The sequence below is a fragment of the Natrix helvetica genome (genome assembly GCF_964273705.1).
Source record: "Natrix helvetica genome assembly, chromosome: 2".
NCBI lineage: Eukaryota > Metazoa > Chordata > Lepidosauria > Squamata > Natricidae > Natrix > Natrix helvetica.
Window position 1 is genome coordinate 293,064,684 of NC_138552.1, and position 18,561 is coordinate 293,083,244.

General features: G+C 46.0%; 1 protein-coding gene across 1 annotated transcript in view; it reads left to right on the forward strand.

The window, feature by feature from the left end:
* APPBP2 (amyloid beta precursor protein binding protein 2) overlaps positions 1–18,561 on the forward strand; it is a 63,147-nt gene that overhangs the window by 13,524 nt on the left and 31,062 nt on the right. Inside the window, exons 2-4 of the mRNA XM_081945429.1 lie at positions 6,434–6,522; positions 9,887–10,038; positions 13,928–14,051. Coding sequence (XP_081801555.1) covers positions 6,434–6,522; positions 9,887–10,038; positions 13,928–14,051 — 365 coding nt within the window. The remainder of the gene's footprint in view (positions 1–6,433; positions 6,523–9,886; positions 10,039–13,927; positions 14,052–18,561) is intronic.

Sequence of the window (18,561 nt, forward strand, 5' to 3'; positions counted from 1 at the left end):
CTAAAGGTGACGGAGTGCTCCGTCGCTCCCCTCAGGGGTTGAGCAACAAACCACGGTGTTTTAAAGTGCCGCGGTGCACCCGTGCCTACAGGCGATCGCCGAAAACACAAGGAGAGCTGGAGCGGCTCGGAAAGAGCAGCGGAGGGCGGGGACGCGAGAGAGAGTCCCCAGTGGCAACGGAAGCCGCGCGGCAGCCTGCAAAGGCACAAGCGGCTTCCACGTGCTCCCAGGAAGAGGAACTTTTTGAATTTGGAGCCGGGCGCCATTTTGAAACCACGTGGTCCAAGATGATGGCCCCCAGCAGGTCTGAGGATGCCTGCAGGTCTCAAGCACCCAGCCCTGCAACCAGCAACCCCATCGGAGGCGCTGAGGAGCCGTTAAGCAGGTCAGAACCCTCTCGGAGGCTTCAGCCAGGGGCGGGGGAGGCAAGGCAAAGTCCAGAAAGAAGCACATCTCCACCAGGGGGGCCAAGGAAGCAGACTATGGATCCAAACCTCCCAAGCCTAGCTCCAAGTACGAAAAGCAGAGGCACCAAGCATTGGAGCACATCTGCCACAAAGCCAGCAGTAGAAAGGCACCCCCTGGCCAGGAACCTGAGGAGAGACCATCTGGGCTGCCTTCCCCCCAGCAGGCCTGCAGAGAGGGAGCCCCCCCCCCTTACAGGTGAGGATCCCCTTCAATACCTTGGACATCTGGGGAGCTGCGCAGGGATGGCAATCACACCTAGGTGCCCCAGCAACGGGACCATCACCTCAGGTCTTCCCCACACACACCTGCGAGCATGGGGACTGTACAGCCAAACTTCCAGAATATGATGATGCAGGCCTTTCAGCAATGCATGGCAGCGGCTTTTCAACAGCCACAGGTGCAGCCTCAGGTGGCACCCTGGCAGGGGTCCCTGAGGGACTGGAGCCCCAGGAGGAGGACCCTCCAAGTCCCCAGGCCTCATCCCAGGAAGACAGCGACTCGGAATCCGAAGAGGGCGAAATCAGAGAGAGGAAACTCTCGGAAGATGAAGGTATGCCTCCTCTTAAAGCTACCTTTTCCGGATTGCTCCAGCCCTCCCTGTATAAATCTCTGCTGTTCAAGGCCAAGGCAGCTGCCAAACTTGGCAACAGACCAACAGAAACACCGATGCACCCCCAGGGCTTCTCAGCTGAGAACATCCTTGAAGAGCAGCCCATCGAGGCCGACATGGTGCCCACACCCAAGTCCTTTCTGGAACTGGTCAAGCGGCAATGGACATCCCCCACGGCAGGCCCCATGCCCACCTCTACGGACAAGATCTTTTTCAACGTGGACAAGGACATGGCACAGGTGCTGTTGCAACGCGCCATCGATGCAGCTGTTACGGCCCTGCATACACCTACCAACATGCCCGGGAAACCAGAGGATGCTCTGAAACCGGAAGACAAAAAGGCTGATCTCACATTATAGCGGAGCCACCAAGCAGCAGCCTGGGCATTGAAAGCAGCTACCACCGCCTCCTTCTTCAACCGGTCTTCTCTTCTGTGGCTACAGGACCTCTAGCAGCGGATCCCCATTTCGGATGTCAGGTCACACCAAGACATCAACAAGCTGGTGGCTACCATCCAATTTTCTTCAGATGCCACCTTAGCTGCAGCCAGGTTTGCCTCTAGAGCAATCGCCTCTTCCGTGGCATCTCGCAGGTTGCTCTGGCAAGTGGACGTGTGCCACAAGTGGCGCCTGATATCGGCCCCATTCACGGGGGACTCCCTTTTTGGAGCAGCTCTTGATGCCTTCCTGGTAGAGAACAAGGACAAGCGGAAGGTGCTTCCCACAGCCCCGAAGAAGAACAGCTTCAGGGTGGCTCCATACTCCAGACGCTCCTACCCTCCTACCCTTTGGGTCCTCCTTCCGGGGTCAGGATTCCTTCCGGGGGTCAGATTTTGGGTACTCAGGCCCCAGGCAGTACCAGGGAGGCTTCCATTCCAGGCAGAGATTCCCAGATAGACAGCAGAAGGGCAGACATCAGAAGCGGTCCTTTCGAGGGGGCGGAGGAGGCCGCGGCGGGCGCTCCTTCTGCAAAAACTAGACCTAGCTCACCCGACCTAGCTCGGCGACTGCTGGGACCTATCATCCTCCAATAAGTGGGTTCAGAACACCATTCGCTATGGCCTCTCACTCGAGTTTCTCTCTAGCCCCCCTAGCTCCTTCCGGATCTGCCCTGTCTCAAACAACCCGACCCGCAGGTTGTTAATACAGGAGGCCATCCAACACCTCTTGGACATCAGGGCTATCCAACCAGTATCTCTAGAGCAATTAGGCCAGAGATATTATTCCATTCTGTTTGTGATTCCCAAGGCCTCGGGGGGCTATAGAGTGATGCTTGACTTGAAACGCCTGAACCGATTCATACGCTATCGGAGGTTTAAATTGCATTCATTGCATTCCATCTTGGAGGGGGTTAGGCAGGGAGGTTTTCTCACCTCCATAGACCTCACCGTGGCCTACCTGCATATACCTATAACCCCAGAACACCGTCAATATCTCAGGTTGTGCTATCTAGGGCACCACTTTCAGTATAGAGCCTTACCTTTCAGGCTGTCTTCGGCCCCTCGAGTTTTCACTAAGGTAATGGCAGTATTGGCAGCACACCTGAGGCAGGTACCAGTGCGAATTCAATGTTATTTAGATGACCTGCTGTTACAGTCATCCTCCTTTAAGGGTGCCCTACGGGATCTCGACATTACTATGTCAGTCCTGAGAGATCACGGCTTTTCGGTGAACCTCGCCAAAAGTCACCTTCATCCCTCCACTAGTCTGATCCATTTAGGAGCCCTGATAGATACAGAGGCAGGCACAGTCTCTCTGTCGTCAGAAAGACAGCTCTCTCTTAGGCAGCTAGCCGCCCAGGTAGCCAGGGAGCGTAGGGTGTCCTTAGCCAAGCTGTCCAAGTTGCTAGGCACCATGGTGTCTGCCTTTGGCATCGTTCCTTGGGCTCGGTTCCACACCAGAGACCTCCAGTGGTTCCTTTTGCCTTTTCAGCAAAGGCGCATGAGCTGCTCCCAAATCAAAGTCCTTCTACCAGCAGAGGTAGCCCGCTCACTGATTTGATGGATGTCCCCGGCAATAACCAAGGGCGAAGTCTTCAGAACGCCAGACCGGGTGACAGTAACAACGGAAGCCACCCTGTTCGGATGGGGTGCCCATCTGTGAGCTCAGATGGCACAGGGACAATGGAGCCAGGCGGAATTGACTCACAACATAAACTGGTTGGAACTCAGGGCAGTCCGCCGAGCCTTACTGCAGTTTCATCACTCTGTCAGAGGCAACCATATTCTAGTCCTCATGGACAACATCATCACCAAGGCACACATAAATAGACATGAGGGGACCAAATCAAAGGCCCTCATGCTGGAGGCCAAAAGACTGGGGCGTTGGGCCAAAATACATCTTTCTCTGACTGCAGAACATATAGCAGGGATGGACAACACCAGAGCCGACTGGCTCAGCCGGACCGAGGTGGAAAATTCGGAGTGGAAACTGCAGCCAGCAATCTTCGAAGAGTGGCAAAGCACTTCGGGTGCCCGGAGGTTGACCTGTTCACCACTCCCTTCAACGCTCAGCTCCCAAGGTTTTATTCCAGGTACCAGACACAGGGGCCGGAGGGGGTAGATGCTCTCTGCTGCCCATGGCCTCGGGGGCTCCTCTATGCCTATCCACCCTTGCCCCTGGTCCCCAGGGTCATACAAAAAATCCTACGGGAGGGGGCAGAAGTGGTTCTGATTGCTCCACACTGGCCCCGGAGACCTTGGTTTGCCGATCTCCAATCCCTCTCGGTGAACAGGCCCTGGAGGATTCCCCTGGAGAGGATCTCCCTCAGTCAGGGGTCGCTGGAACACCCGGACCCTCAGTGGCTCCAGTTGACCGCTTGGCACTTGAGTGGAGCATCCTGAGGGAAGACCATTTCTCCCCCAGGGTTATTCAGACGATCCAGGCAGCTCACAGACCTTCCACGGAGCACATTTACGGCGCTACATGGCGGGCCTTTTCAACATGGTGCATCTCCAAGGGCCACGATCCGGTTTGGGCAACTGTTGCACATGTTCTGGACTTCCTTCAGGCGGGTCTGGACAGAGGGTTGGCTCCCAACACGATTAGGAGACAGGTCTCGGCCATCTCATCGGTACTTCTGTGCAGTAGATCTCAAACACTGACTCACCACCCCATGGTCAGGTGGTTCCTCAAGGGGGCCTCCAACCTTAAACTGCCCATGGTACACAAGTACCCTTCCTGGGACTTACACAAGGTGTTGGATGCTCTGACAGACACCCCCCCCCCCCGTTCAAACCTTTACAAACTGTTTCTTAGGTTTTTGCCACTTAAGGTGGCCTTTTTGGTGGCCATCACCTCCGCTAGGAAGATATTCGAGCTGCAGGCTCTCTCTCTGCGTGAAGATCTCTGCATGTTCCACCAGGACAGGGTAATGCTAAGGTTGGACCCCTCCTTTATACCCAAGGTGTGCTCTTGCTTCCATCGCTATATCATTTCAGACCAATGGCTGTCCAGTCTCTTCTTAAAAACATCCAGTGCTGCAGCACCCACAACTTCTGGAGTCAGGTTGTCCCACTAATTAACTGTTCTCACTGTCAGGAAATTTCTCCTTAGAAGTTCCAGGTTGCTTCTCCCCTTGATCACTTTTTATCCATTACTTCTTGTCCTGCCTTCAGGGGCTTTGGGGGATAGGTGGACCCCTTCTTCTTTGTGGCAACCTCTCAATGCTATTGAATTTATTTGCTTGCTTTTTGTTTCTCAGTGTAAAAGTTGTTCTTTAAAAAAACCAAGGAAATGTCTTTTTAATAGAACATTAAATCTAGTTCCCTCAAACTAGAACGCATTGTTTGTCTTGGAGAAAGCATGCAGCGCTGTAAAATGTCTCTCCCCCCCCTTTATACAGTTGTGCAGATTGCTGGGAGAGCAATATATTATTTGCTAGGCAGTGAAAACAAAGCTGCCAAATCCTTTGAGTGTTTCAAAAACTAATTAAAGTACAATCCAAAAGATATTTTTAATGGAGGAAAAAAGTATGTTAAGAATTGCCTTCCTGTCTCCTCTTTCTTCATGGTCCCACCAAGCTATCATCTAAATTGGAGAAGATGACACTTAGAAGATTTCAAAGGGGCGGGAGTGGAAATGCATAGGCAATAAAGTGGACTAAGATATAATATATAAATAAAATAACATCATTTTGTTTGCTTGTAGTATCTGGTATTCAGAAATAAACTGCCTTTATATACAGGTAGCTCTCAACGTACAACCACAACTGAGTCCAAAATTTCCATTGCTAAGCAAGACAGTTTCCCAATCTTCCTTGCCACAATTGTTAAGTGAATTACTGAGGTTGTTAGGTTAATAAAACGGTTGTTAAGTGAATCTGGCTTCCCCATTGACCTGGCTTTTAAGAAGGTTGCAAAAAGTTATCAAATGACCCTGGGACACTGTAACCATCATAAATACATGCCAGTTGCCAAGTGTCCAGATTTTGATCACATGACTATGAAGATTCTACAAGTGTCATATGTGTAAAAAAATAATCATACATCACTTTTTTCCGTGCTAGTTGCTAAACAAAGGAATGGTTGTAAGTAAAGGACAAGGGCTCAATGGCTAAGACGCTGAGCTTGTCAATCAGAGCTTTTGCAGTTCAGCAATTCAAATCCTTAGTGTTGCATAATGGAATGAGTTCCCGTTACTTGTTCCAGCTTCTGCCAACCTAGCAGTTTGAAAGCATGTAAAAAATGCAAGTAGAAAAATAGTAACCACCACCTTTGGTGGGAAGGTAACAGCGTTCCATGTGCCTTTGGCGTTTAATCATGCCGGCCACATGATCATGGAGACGTCTTCGGACAGCGCAGGGTCTTCAGCTTTGAAACAGAGATTACCCCCCCCCCCAGTCAGGAACGACTAGCACATATGTGCGAGGGGAACCTTTACCTTAAGTAAAGGACTACCCATATATGCAAATTCTATGTATTCAGAAGTAATGGCCCTGAATATAACTCTTTTCCATAAATGTATTTCTTCTTGTAACACTGATTTACAATTTGGTATGAAACCAGTGATTATGGCTTCTTTTTAAAAATATGTTTTAATACATTATAGAAATAAAACCTGTGTGTTTAGTTTGAAATGCAACATCCAAGACACATTGCCTTCTGTCCAGCAAATAATAATAACATATCTTTACATCACAAGATATCATCATACTGGAAGGAATGGCTGACACACTCCAATCCATATTTGCAAAATTCATGAAGTTATGAGATCTCTTTGGCTTAAAAAGCGGCTCAGGATCCAGCTTTTCAGAGGAGTCTTGAAATTGAACAAACACTACCTAACCTGTGTATGATATTAGTACCTGTTGTTATATTAATAAAAACCATCTCTTTTTTCGCCTTCTTTTATGCAGCTTTACCAACAAGGCCGACTATGCCAGCTGGGTAGTGAATTCTGCGAACTAGAAGTTTTCGCAAAGGTGCTTCGAGCTTTAGATAAAAGGTACGTTTCACAAATGTGTGCCCCTCTTCCCCCCCCCTTATTATATATCAAACAGCTTTTTGCCAGTAAAAAATTCCTCAGCACAATTCAAATGCTTCTTGAGTGTGTTCTGTTAGTGTAGGAGATGAACAGACTGAACCCGAGGGAAGGGTCAAGTGGACCATGAGTCTGGAGTCCCTACGCCTTCAAAAAATATCTAACTCCATCCCCTTCCCCTTGAAATCCATTGGCTCTTATCTGGCGACATTTGCATTGACCATAATAGATCAGATTCGTGTTGTATAGGTTGTGTGGAATACACTTGCAGCGCTTTTGAACTCTCTCCTGACTCCTTGTTTTTTGCGCTGACGCTTAGTTTTTGCTCCTCAAAATTCCAGAATGCAATCATAAGGACTATTCATGGTGGGGAAGCTGCAGGCATTTGTTTGCTTGCTTTGTTTGACTGCTATGTCTCTCATCTCTCCAAGGCAACTCTAGAGGCATATACCGTATAAGACATGAAAATGATAACGAGAGACCATATATTTAAAATTCTCTTAAAATAATTCAATTAAGCTTCTTGGGTTAACATTTTCCACTGGGTTTGTATACCATCCCTGGCTGTAATGCTGAGTGGTGGAGCCCTTCCTGTTTAGCAGATTTGGATTGGAGTTCTAATTTCTGTGTAAATCGCATTTTGTGTTTGTGTTTCCCCCTTTGCCGAGGACGTGGCACAAGTTTCTTCCGTAATATAAAAGGCGTGGGCTATTGGAATGAGTTGGGTGGGTGTATTAAAATTTCACCTGCTGTTCTGACTTCCCCTGCAGCTGCAGAGAGGAAAAACTAATGCCAGTGCAAGGAGTGGGTGGGAATCTGTTTGAAAGGGATTAAACAAATCGTCGGACTGTTCAACGCAGAGACTTCCATAAGGCCCTATTGCTGACCTCAGTATCTGTTGGCTAAATACGAAGATGCAATGTCACCCTAAGCATGTTTTTCAAGAATATATCTCTCTTGATAATCATCTTCCTGAATCTGCTATTTTTAAAAAGTTCCAGTTGACCTCCAAAATTTGCAATACAATAGCAGAGTTGGAAGGGACTTTGGAGGTCTTCTAGTCCAACCCCCTGCCTAGGCAGGAAACCCTATACCGTTTCAGACAAATGGCTATCCAACGTCATCTTAAAGACTTCCAGTGTTGGGGCATTCACAACTTCTGGAGGCAACTTCTGTTCCACTGATTAATTGTTCTAACTGTCAGGAAGTTTCTCCTCAGTTCTAAGTTGCTTCTCTCCTTGATTAGTTTCCACCCATTGCTTCTTCTTCTACCCTCAGGTGCCTTGGAAAATAGTTTGACTCACTCGTCTTTGTGGCAACCCCTGAGATATTGGAAGACTGCTATCCTGTCTCCCGATGTCCTTTTTTCTATTAAACTAGACATACCCAGTTCCTGCAACCGTTCTTCATACTCCAGTCCCCTAATCCTCTTTGTTGCTCTTCTCTGCACTCTTTTTAGAGTCTCCACATCTTTTCTACATCGTGGAGACCAAAACTGAATGCAGTATTCCAAGTGTGGCCTTACCAAGGCCTTATAAAGTGGTATTAACACTTCACGTGATCTTGAGTCTATCCCTCTGTTGATGCAGCCTAGAACTGTGTTGGCTTTTTTGGCAGCTGCTGCACACTGCTGGCTCATATTTAAATGATTGTCCACTAGGACTCCAAGATCCCTTTCACAGTTACTACTGTTGAGCAACGTACCATCTATTCTGTACCTGTGCATTTCGAGTCCCTTTGGGAGAGGGGGCGGTCTAGAAGTGCTAATTAAATTAAATTAAAAAAAAGTTTTTGTTGCCTAAATGTAGAACCTTACTCTTTTCACCATTGAATTTCATTTTATTAGATAGTCCCCAATGTTCAAGTTTGTCAAGATCCTTCTGTATCTTAAGCCTATCTTCTGGAGTGTTGGCTATTCCTGCCAGCTTGGTGTCATCTGCAAATTTGATGAGTTCCCCATTTATTCCCTCATCCAAATCATTGATGAAGATGTTGAAGAGTACTGGGCCTAAAACAGAGCCTTGGGGTACTCCACTGCATACTTCCCTCCATGTAGATGCAGTTCCATTGAGGACTACACGTTGAGTGCGGTTGGTCAGCCAGTTACGAATCCATCTGGTGGTGATGCTGTCCAACCCAAATTCTTCTACTTTATCTAGTAGTAGGTTATGGTCTACCTTATCAAAAGCCTTACTGAAGTCCAAGTAAACTATATCAACGGCATTCCTCTGGTCCACTAATTTTGTCACATTATCAAAGAATGCAATAAGATTAGTCTGGCATGATCTGTTTTTGACAAATCCATGTTGGCTTTTGGCTATTACTTTGTTTGCTTCTAGGTGTTCGCAAATTCGTTGCTTGATTATCTTTTCCAGAATCTTTCCTGGTATTGAGGTCAGGCTGATAGGCCTTGCAAGAGGTTGTAGCTGGCTAGAAATTACATATGGCAGGCAGAGTACAAGTACCCCTTGACTTATGACCATAATGGAGCCTGACCATTAGGGTCATACATCATGAAGGTTGTACAGCAGGTGACCACATGACCGGATCCAATTTTATGACCTTTTTATTTGCAACAATTACAGGTAGTCTTTGACTTGCAACAGTTTGTTTCGTGATCATTCAAAGTTACAGTGGCACTGAAAAATGGGACTTACGACTGTTTTCCATAATTACGACCGTTGCGGCATCCCCATAGTCATGTGATCAAAATTTGGATGCTTGACAGCTGGTTCCTAATTATGACCTTTGCTGTTTCCTAGGGTCATGTGATCAACCTTTGCAGCCTTGTGACAAGCAATGTCAGTGGGGAAGCCAGATTCACTTAACAGAGGGTTACTAATTTATTAATTGCAGTGATTCACTTAACAACTGTGGCAAGAAAGGTCTAAAAATGGGACAAAACTCACTTTAAAAATGTCTCACTTAACAGAAAATTTGAGCTCAATTGTTAGTCATAAGTTGAGGACTACCTACATTTACCCCATTACTGGCTATGGTGCACTTTTGCCGAAAAAGTAAATGCCAGTTTCCAGTAAAAATGTAAATTGTGGTCCTGTGACTGAGGGATGCTGCAAGCAGCCATAAATAGAGGGCTTTTGTCGAGCACCTGAAATGTGGTCATATGACTTCTGGTTGTTGGAACTTTGGAGCTGAGTTGTACATACCTTTGGGGGGATCCATCCTATCTTTGAAAGGTTGCTTAATGACCAGTCCCAAGTCAAGGACTAACTGCATTTTTAAGAGACATTAAAAAAGAAAACCACCTAGCATTGATAGAAGGCAGGAAAATGCTCTTACCTCCACTGCTCCTTCTTTTCTCTTCCAGACATCTCCTTCATCACTGTTTTCAGGCTTTGATGGATCACGGAGTAAAGGTTGCTTCCGTCTTGGCCTACTCATTCAGCCGGAGGTGTTCCTACATCGCAGAATCAGATGCTGCCGTAAAAGAAAAAGCGATCCAGATTGGATTCGTCTTAGGTAACTCTCCGCAGATAAAATATTAGCCACTTCACTTCGTTACAGGTACCTTTAAAAGAGCCTTGGTGACACAGTGGTTAGAATGCAGTATTGCAGGCTGAGTCTTACCCTCAGACTTCGATTCAAGGTTGACCGGCTCAAGGTTGACTCAGCCTTCCATCGTTGGTCAAATGAGGTCACAAATTGTTGGAGGCAATGTGTTGACTCTGTAAGACACTTAGAGAAGCCTGTGAAGCATTATGAAGCCGTATATAATTGCTATGGCTTTAAGAATTACCCTATTTTTCAGAGTATAAGACGCACCAAGATTTTGAAGAGGCAAATGAAAAAAGAAAGTTTTTGCACTCTGCAGATCTCCCCAAAACGGGCTCGGGGAAAAAGGCATGCATAGCCTTTAGAAGGCTTATAGAGTGCTTCTGGGGACCGGGGGGGGGGGGGCATGAAAATAAGGAAAAATGACCTGTTTTTCGCTCATTTTTGCCCTCCCCAGCCCCCAGGAACACTCTGGAAGCCTCCTAAAGGCTATGCACCTCCATTTTTGCAAAGGGGGTGGAGTTTTGGGAGGCACAAAAATGCTGTATTCAAGTGTATAAGACGCACCCAGATTTTCACCCTCTTTTTTGAGGGAAACTCCAAAAAATACGGTATGTGAAAATTTAGTACTTTGTTTTTTAAAGCAAACTGGACATGGAGCATTTAGTTTGTCTCATTACGTAGATGAATACCGTGTTTCCTTGAAAATAAGACAGGATCTTGTTTTCTTTCTACCCACAAAATATGGCTTGGGCTTATTATGAGGGGAGGGTTTATTGTTTTGGGGTTGCTGGGCAGCTGCTCTCTTGCGAGTGGGCTCCCAAAGAGCTGGGCACAGCCTCATGGGCGAATGGCTGTGTTGCGCTGTCGCAACAGCGTAACACAGCAGCCATGAAGCGACCACGCTCATGAGTAGCCACCCGGCAAACCCCCTTTCCAGCTGGGTACAGTGCCATTCATTGACCTAGGGGTATCGCCAAGTCGCATGAGCGTCTGTTCGCCGGCTCCCGCGGCTTGGCGCCTTTGAAATGCTAGTGAATGGCGCTCTGCATGGCTGGAGAAGGGGGTTACGCGAGTGGCTATTCCACTCTCGCTCACGCCCCTCCCAACCTCACAATGCCCTGGCCCAGCTCTCCCCGCAGACGCAGGGCACCTTTGCTGCTGCCGCCACATGGCTTTTCTGCGGCTTCCAAACCGAGTCTTCCGACAGTGGCCGCTCTGGGTGTACGCTCTATGGTTGTACACTCTGCCAGCAGCTGGCCCAAAACCATAGAGCATATGCCCAGAGCGGCCACTTCCGGAAGACTCGGTTTAGAAACCGCCCAAAAAGCCATGTGGCGGCAGCAGCAAAGGTGCCCTGCGTCTGCGGGGAGAGCTGGGCCAGGGCATCGTGAGGCTGGGAGGTGCGAGAGCGGAACAGCCACTCGCGTAACCCCCTTCTCCAGCCGTGCAGAGCGCCATTCACTGGCATTTCGAAGTTGCCAAGCCGCGGAAGCCGGGCGGCGGTGAACAGGTGCTCACGCGGCTTGGCGATACCCCTAGGTCAGTGAATGGCGCTGTACCCGGCTGGAAAGGGGGTTTTCCGGGTGGCTGCTCGTGAGCGTGGTCGCTTCATGGCTGCTGTGTTACGCTGCTTCAACAGCGCAACACAGCCATTCGCCCATGAGGCTGTGCCCGGCTCTTTGGGAGCCTGCTCGCAAGAGAGCAGCCGCCCGGCAACCCCCCTCTTCAGCTGGGCACAGAGCCGCTCACCAACCTAGCGATATCCCGAAGGCACCTAGCAACACGATCACCTTTGCCTCCTCCCCCCCAGTTCCCGTGGCTTGGCACCTTCGGGATACCGCTAGGTTTGTGAGCGGCGCTCTGCCTGGCCAGAGGTGGGGGGTTGTCCAGGGGACTTATTTGCGGGGGAGGGCTTATATTTTTGCTCACCAGAAAAATGTGGCATGGCCTTTTTATCAGGACATGTCGTATTTTCAGGGAAACACGGTAGTTGGAGATGTTGTAGGGAGAAGACAAAAAGTTAGGCAAAGGTTAGATAGATTCCGGTTTTGAAACTAAAATCTATCTATCTATACAGGTAGTCCTTGACTTACGACCTCAACTGAGCCCCAAGTTTCTGTTGTTAAGCAAGAAAGTTGTTAAGTGAGTTTTGCCCCATTTTACGACAGCAGTTGTTAAGTTAGTAATACGGTCATTAAATGAATCTGGCTTCTCCATTGACTTTGCTTGTCAGAAGGTCACAAAAGGTGGATCCCATGACTCCGGGATGTTGCAACCGTCATAAATATGAACCAGTTGCCAAGCGTTTTATTTTGATCGCATGATCATGGAGATGCTGCAACAGCCACAAGTGTGAAAAACGATCATGTGTTGCTTTTTTCAGTGCCATTGTAACTTCAAATGGTCACTAAGTGAATGGTTGTAAGTCAAGGACTACCTGTGTTCAAATCATGGTTGCAGTCATTTATCCAATGTTCCCATCCTTTTTCACCCCTTTCTGTGGCTTCAGCAATAGGGACGTACTTAGAAGATGGAGGGAGAGTCTCTTTTCTTGAAACCTCTCTCTCTATTTGTCTCTGCTTCAAAAACAGGAACGGGCAGTTTAGCCTCTAGAAGAAGCATGACCAATTTGCGCGAGAGACCAACTCGAAGCTGTTGCTAAATTCCAAACAAGCCAGGGCTGTTTTGGACTGAAACCCACTTTTTTTCTGGGAGAATCCATGCAATACACCCACGGTGTAATGACAAGGCATTTCTCAAATCAGTTTGTCCTGCTGGATTGTTAAGAAGAAAGAGAATTGTAGTCTTCACTCTGGAAACGTATGGAGGAAAGAGAAGTTTAAAATGTAATAGGGCACTCTCTGATTTAGAACTCATTCTTTTTTAACCTTAAATGCCTTTCCATCCGTTACCACTTTAGGCCTTGCTCATGGTCACCCACGCCTTAGTCAGCTCCCGTTTTGGATTACTGCAACGTACCCTACATGAGGCTGTCCTCAAAGACCATCTGGAAGTAGCAAACATGCCGTTTCCATTTTTTGTTAGTGGGGCTTAAAACAAAGCAAAATCTACCATCGTTGTTTATATATCAATTGATGTGCTGCAATACAATACAATAGCAGAGTTGGAAGGGACCTAGGAGGTCTTCTAGTCCAACCCTCTGCCTAGGCAGGAAACCCTATACTGTTTCAGGCAAATGGCTATCCAACATCTTCTTAAAGACTTCCAGTGTTGGGGCATTCACAACTTCTGGAGGCAACTTCTGTTCCACTGATTCATTGTTCTGTCAGGAAATTTCTCCTCAGTTCTAAGTTGCTTCTCTCCTTGATTAGTTTCCACCCATTGCTTCTTCTTCTACCCTCAGGTGCCTTGGAGAATAGCTTGACTCCCTCTTCTTTGTGGCAGCCCCTGAGATATTGGAAGACTGCTATCATGTCTCCCCTAGTCCTTCTTTCTATTAAACTAGACATAACCCAGTTCCTACAACCGTTCTTTGTATGTTTTAGTCTCCAGTCCCCTAATCATCTTTGTTGCTTTTCTCTGCACTCTTTCTAGAGTCTCCACATCTTTTCTACATCGTGGTGACCAAAACTGAATGCAGTATTCCAAGTGTGGCCTTACCAAGGCCTTATAAAGTGGTATTATGGTGTTCTTTATGGCTTTTCTTAATCAGCATGCTTAAATATTAGCAGACAGCTTGAATTTCTTATTTAGGCCTGTTGTAGTTACAAACAGGATAAATGTGACCCAATGCGTATCTTATTAGCCTTAGAGTCAAGATTGGATGTCAGTGTCTTTTAGAATAAGATCAGTTGTCTTTTGGAAATAGGCAGTGATATCTTGATCTTTCTAGGGGGGTTCCTGTCTGATGCTGGCTGGTACAGTGATGCTGAAAAGGTCTTCCTTTCCTGCCTTCAGTTATGTACCCTTCATGATGAGATGCTCCACTGGTTTCGTGCCGTCGAATGTTGCGTCAGGTAAGCACCGCTCTGTCTCGAAGGCTGGAAAAAAATTGAAGCAGCAAAATGCAGCTCTGCTTGTTACGAAGGGGTTATCCAGATGTTACAACACATGGTTGCTTTTTCTGTCCTCCCCAAACAGGAATAACAGGATGGAGGAAAAAGAAAAATAATTCTGTAAACAGTCTCGCCTTTGTCTGGCCCGTTCCCCACAAGAAGGGGTTACAGAAGAGTAAGCAGTTGGGGAATACACCAAGCTGCTTTTGTAGTGTACTTGCAGCTGCTGGGGCAGGCACATTGCTTTCTGTGTCTATTCCACATTGTGTGCCTACTTATTCTCGTGTAATCCCTTCCTCTCCAAGGAATGTAATTGCAAACATTAATTCACTTCTATGAAGGAATTATCCAGATGTTACAATATATGATTGTTTTTTCTCTCCTCCAACACTGAGATGGAGGAAGGGGGGAAAAGTGATTTCTTTAAACAGTCTCCTGCAGCTGACCCATTCCCCACACTTGCAGAGCAGAGAGATTGGAGAAGAAGGGATTATAAGAGAGTAAGCAGTTGGGAAATATGCCAGAATGTTTGTGTAGTGCACTTCCAGCTGCTGGTGCCAGCACATTGCTTTCTATGTATATTTCCCATTATGTGTCTACTTATTCTCTTGTAATCCCTTCCTCTCCAATGAATGTAAATGCAAATTAATTAACTAAAATTATCCCTTGTTAATTCCAAGGGGCAGTGGAGTGCTTAGCAGGCAAACAAATGTGGAAGGTATGAACCTGATTAGTCTTGTCATTGTAGTTGCGGTCATGTGATTTCCCACTTAGTGACCACTTTGCTTAGCAACAGTTGCTGATCCCAACTGAACAAGACTGCCTATATACAGTAGAGATATCAGCATCCAAGGTACCTTAGAATATATTCCCTATTTACAAGCCCCTCTAGAACTAGATGATAAAAATTAGAACAGTGCTCATTCCCAAATTGGAAGATTACAGGAACCAATGGAATACTATATCCGTAGAAATATGGCAAGCAACAGAAGAAGAATCAGAATAAGTTCTAACTGTAGGAAAAGGACTGGTAGTATCAGGAGTTGGAGTTAAAAGAAGGATCAGCTTAGAATTCCTTTGTAGCCACAAGCTAACTAAGTCCAGCCCTCCTTGAGTGCCATTAACCCTTATCTAACCAGATTCTGACAGTTGAGAAGATTCTTGTGTGTAGGTTTTTAGCAGTAAATCAGTTCAATTGAACTTTTGTGGTCTTTCCAACCTGACATTAATGAAATTATATCAGCAAATGTGGAGAACCGTATTGCTAACATATTGGAGTAGGTTAATTTACATTCTAATAGACACCCCTCCCCCCCAAAGGGATTTAACAGACTGTGCATACTACCATACAATGCTCTTAATTTCACATGCTTGCAAAATAATGTTTAGGATTAGCCAATGCCAGGTCAGGGCCCTACCTGGACAAGGAGGTGCCAGATACAATACAATACAATAGCAGAGTTGGAAGGGACTTTGGAGGTCTTCTAGTCCAGCTCCCTGCTTGGGCAGGAAACCCTATACCATTTCAGACACATGGTTATGCAATATCCTCTTAAAAATTTCCAGTGTTGGGGCATTCACAACTTCTGGAGGCAACTTCTGTTCCACTGATTAATTGTTCTAACTGTCAGGAAGTTTCTCCTAACTTGCTTCTCTCCTTGATTAGTTTCCACTCATTGCTTCTTGTCTTGCCCTCAGGTGCCCTGGAGAATAGCTAGACTCCCTCTTCTTTGTGGCAACCCCTGAGATATTGGAAGACTGCTATCATGTCTCCCCTAATCCTTCTTTTCATTAAACTAGACATACCCAGTTCCTGCAACCGTTCTTCATATGTTTTAGTCTCCAGTCCCCTAATCCTCTTTGTTGCTCTTCTCAACATAAGATGTTGAAGCTGGCTTTAGGAAAATGCAAGGAACATGAGCCATTACTGCTGATGCAGGCTGGATAATTGGGAAGGTTGCACAATACCAAAAATAAGGCAGTATATACAAGTAAGAGAAATAGACTCTGTGTTATGTTAATCACGTCAAGCTCTGTGCTGTGTGGCAATCACAGAACATCTCCTTATGAGAAACCTGCAGATCAGGAAGTTGCAGTACAGACAGAACCTGATGAAACCCATTGGCTTCAGGCTGGCAATGGAGTGAGACAAGGCTGCCTTTATTTATTCAGGCTACATGCTAATGGTGCATTAAGTGGGGCTGATTTGAAAGACGATAAGCATGATTTAAAAATTGGAGGAGGAAATATTAGTAATATCTACTATGCTAATGACAAAGGTCATTGTTATCGTTTCAATGTCTTTATTTTGCGCCCTGTAGACACCTCCATGTAGAGAAAGCCTTGCTGGGCTGTCTGAAGAGCCTAAGCATGTCTAACCTTTTCATTTACAAATTGGTTGTATATAATACCACTTTATAATGCCTTGGTAATTCCACATTTGAAATATTGCATCCAGTTTTGGTCGCCACAATTTTAAGAAGGCGTTGAGAGTCTAGAAAGTGTGCAGAGAAGAGCAACAAGGATGATTAGTGGATATTTGTAGGAATTGGGTATGTCTAGTTTAATGAAAAGAAAGGCTAGGGGTGACATGATAGCAGTGTTCCCATTTTTGAGGGGCTGCCACAAAGAAGAGGGAGTCAGACCTTTTCTCCAAAGCATCATAGGGCAGGACAAGAAGCAATGGGTGGAAACTAATCAAGGAGAGATTCAACCTGAGGAGGAACTGAGGAGAAATTTCCTGACATTTAAAACAATGAATCAGTGGAACAACTTGCCTCCAGGAGTTGTGAATGCTCCAACACTGGATGTTTTTAAGAAGACATTGGAAAAACCATTTGACTAAAATGGTATAGGATTTTCTGCCACAGCAGGGGGTTGGACTAGAAGACCTCCAAGGTCCCTTCAAATGCTGTTACTCTGTTTGCTGATCTCGACTTAACAACAGTTCATTTAGTGACCAATAGCACTTAAAAAAAGTGACTTATGACCATTTTTCACTCTTAAGACTGTTGCAGCATCCCCCTTGTCACATGATCAAAATTCAGATTCTTGCAACTGACTCATATTTATGACGGTCACAATGTCCAGGTCTTGGGCTCATCTTTTGTGACCTTCTGATAAGAAAAGTCAAAGGAGTGGCCAGATTCACTTAACAACTGTGTTACTCACTTATCTGCAGTGATTCACTTAACCATTGTGGCAAGAAAAGTTGTAAAATGGGACAAAACTCACTTAACAAATGTCTTACTTATAAATAAGAATTTTTTGGGTCCATTGTGGCCATAGGTTGAGGACTAGTTGTATTTTAGTCAGTGCTGCTACTTTATGTTTCACTGCACAACAGACGGATTAAAAGAAGATCCTGTTCTTTATATTTTTATAACTTAACTGCCTCACCTGCCTTTGGGTCTTCATTTAACTGCTTAGAGCCAATGAGCTTGCTTCGTCTCAATTGTATTTTTACCATGGTTTAAATGGAAAATTTTGTCTAGGCAAAAAAAATTGCGGGTGGGAAAGTTTAATGACAGGAAAAGCTTGTGCGTTGTTGTTGTTGTTGTTGTTATTCGATTGTATCACAGCGGCCAGTTGTTTCGCCAGATTTGACATTAATTACTAGTCGGGCCCCACCCAGGGGCCTAGGACATCGTAACGTATTTTTGTAATATACGTGCAGATCCAAGCAATGCAGCTTTTTGCATTTGACTGATGGTGATTTTGTCAAGTTTTAACTGTTTTAAATGTAATTCCAGTGCTTTTGGAATAGCACCCAGTGTGCCGATTACCACTGGAATTACCACTGCTGGTTTGTGCCATAATCGTTGAATTTCAATTTTTAAGTCCTGGTATTTCACCATTTTTTCATGTTCCTTCTGTCAGGCCTGTAATTCTGTTCCTTTTAGGATCTTTGGCCTGCCACATATTTATATATATTATGCTGGTTCATTGGTATAGTAGTTGGGAGGGGGGAATAGAAAGGAGTAGGATTGTGGAATGTATTGTTATGGATTTCTTAGAAGCTCAAGGTCGTCTTTTGTCTCCGCACCTCGACACCTGGCCGGAAGAAGAGGGGTGTACATGCCAGCGTGGAAGATGAAGATTGGACCATGTGATGAATTATGGGGTGTGGGGATAGATGATGAACTTTTAACTGGGTGAATTCACCGGATGTACGTTAGAGTTGAAATTCAACAGCATAATGCCAACATGCCTGTCTTATTAAATTGGAGTTTTAAGGATCACTTTGCCTTGGACAATGATTTAATTCTGCATGATATTTGGAACGCTGACACCTTCTCGTCGACCCTGCTATCGCCTGGTATTGCGATGTCTATTATTGTAACCTTATTTTTCTCAATCAGTGTGATGTCTGGTGTGTTATGCGCCAGTATTTTGTCCGTTTGTATACGAGAATCCCACAGGATCTTGACCATCTGATTTTCGGTGACTTTTTCAGGCTTATGTTCCCACC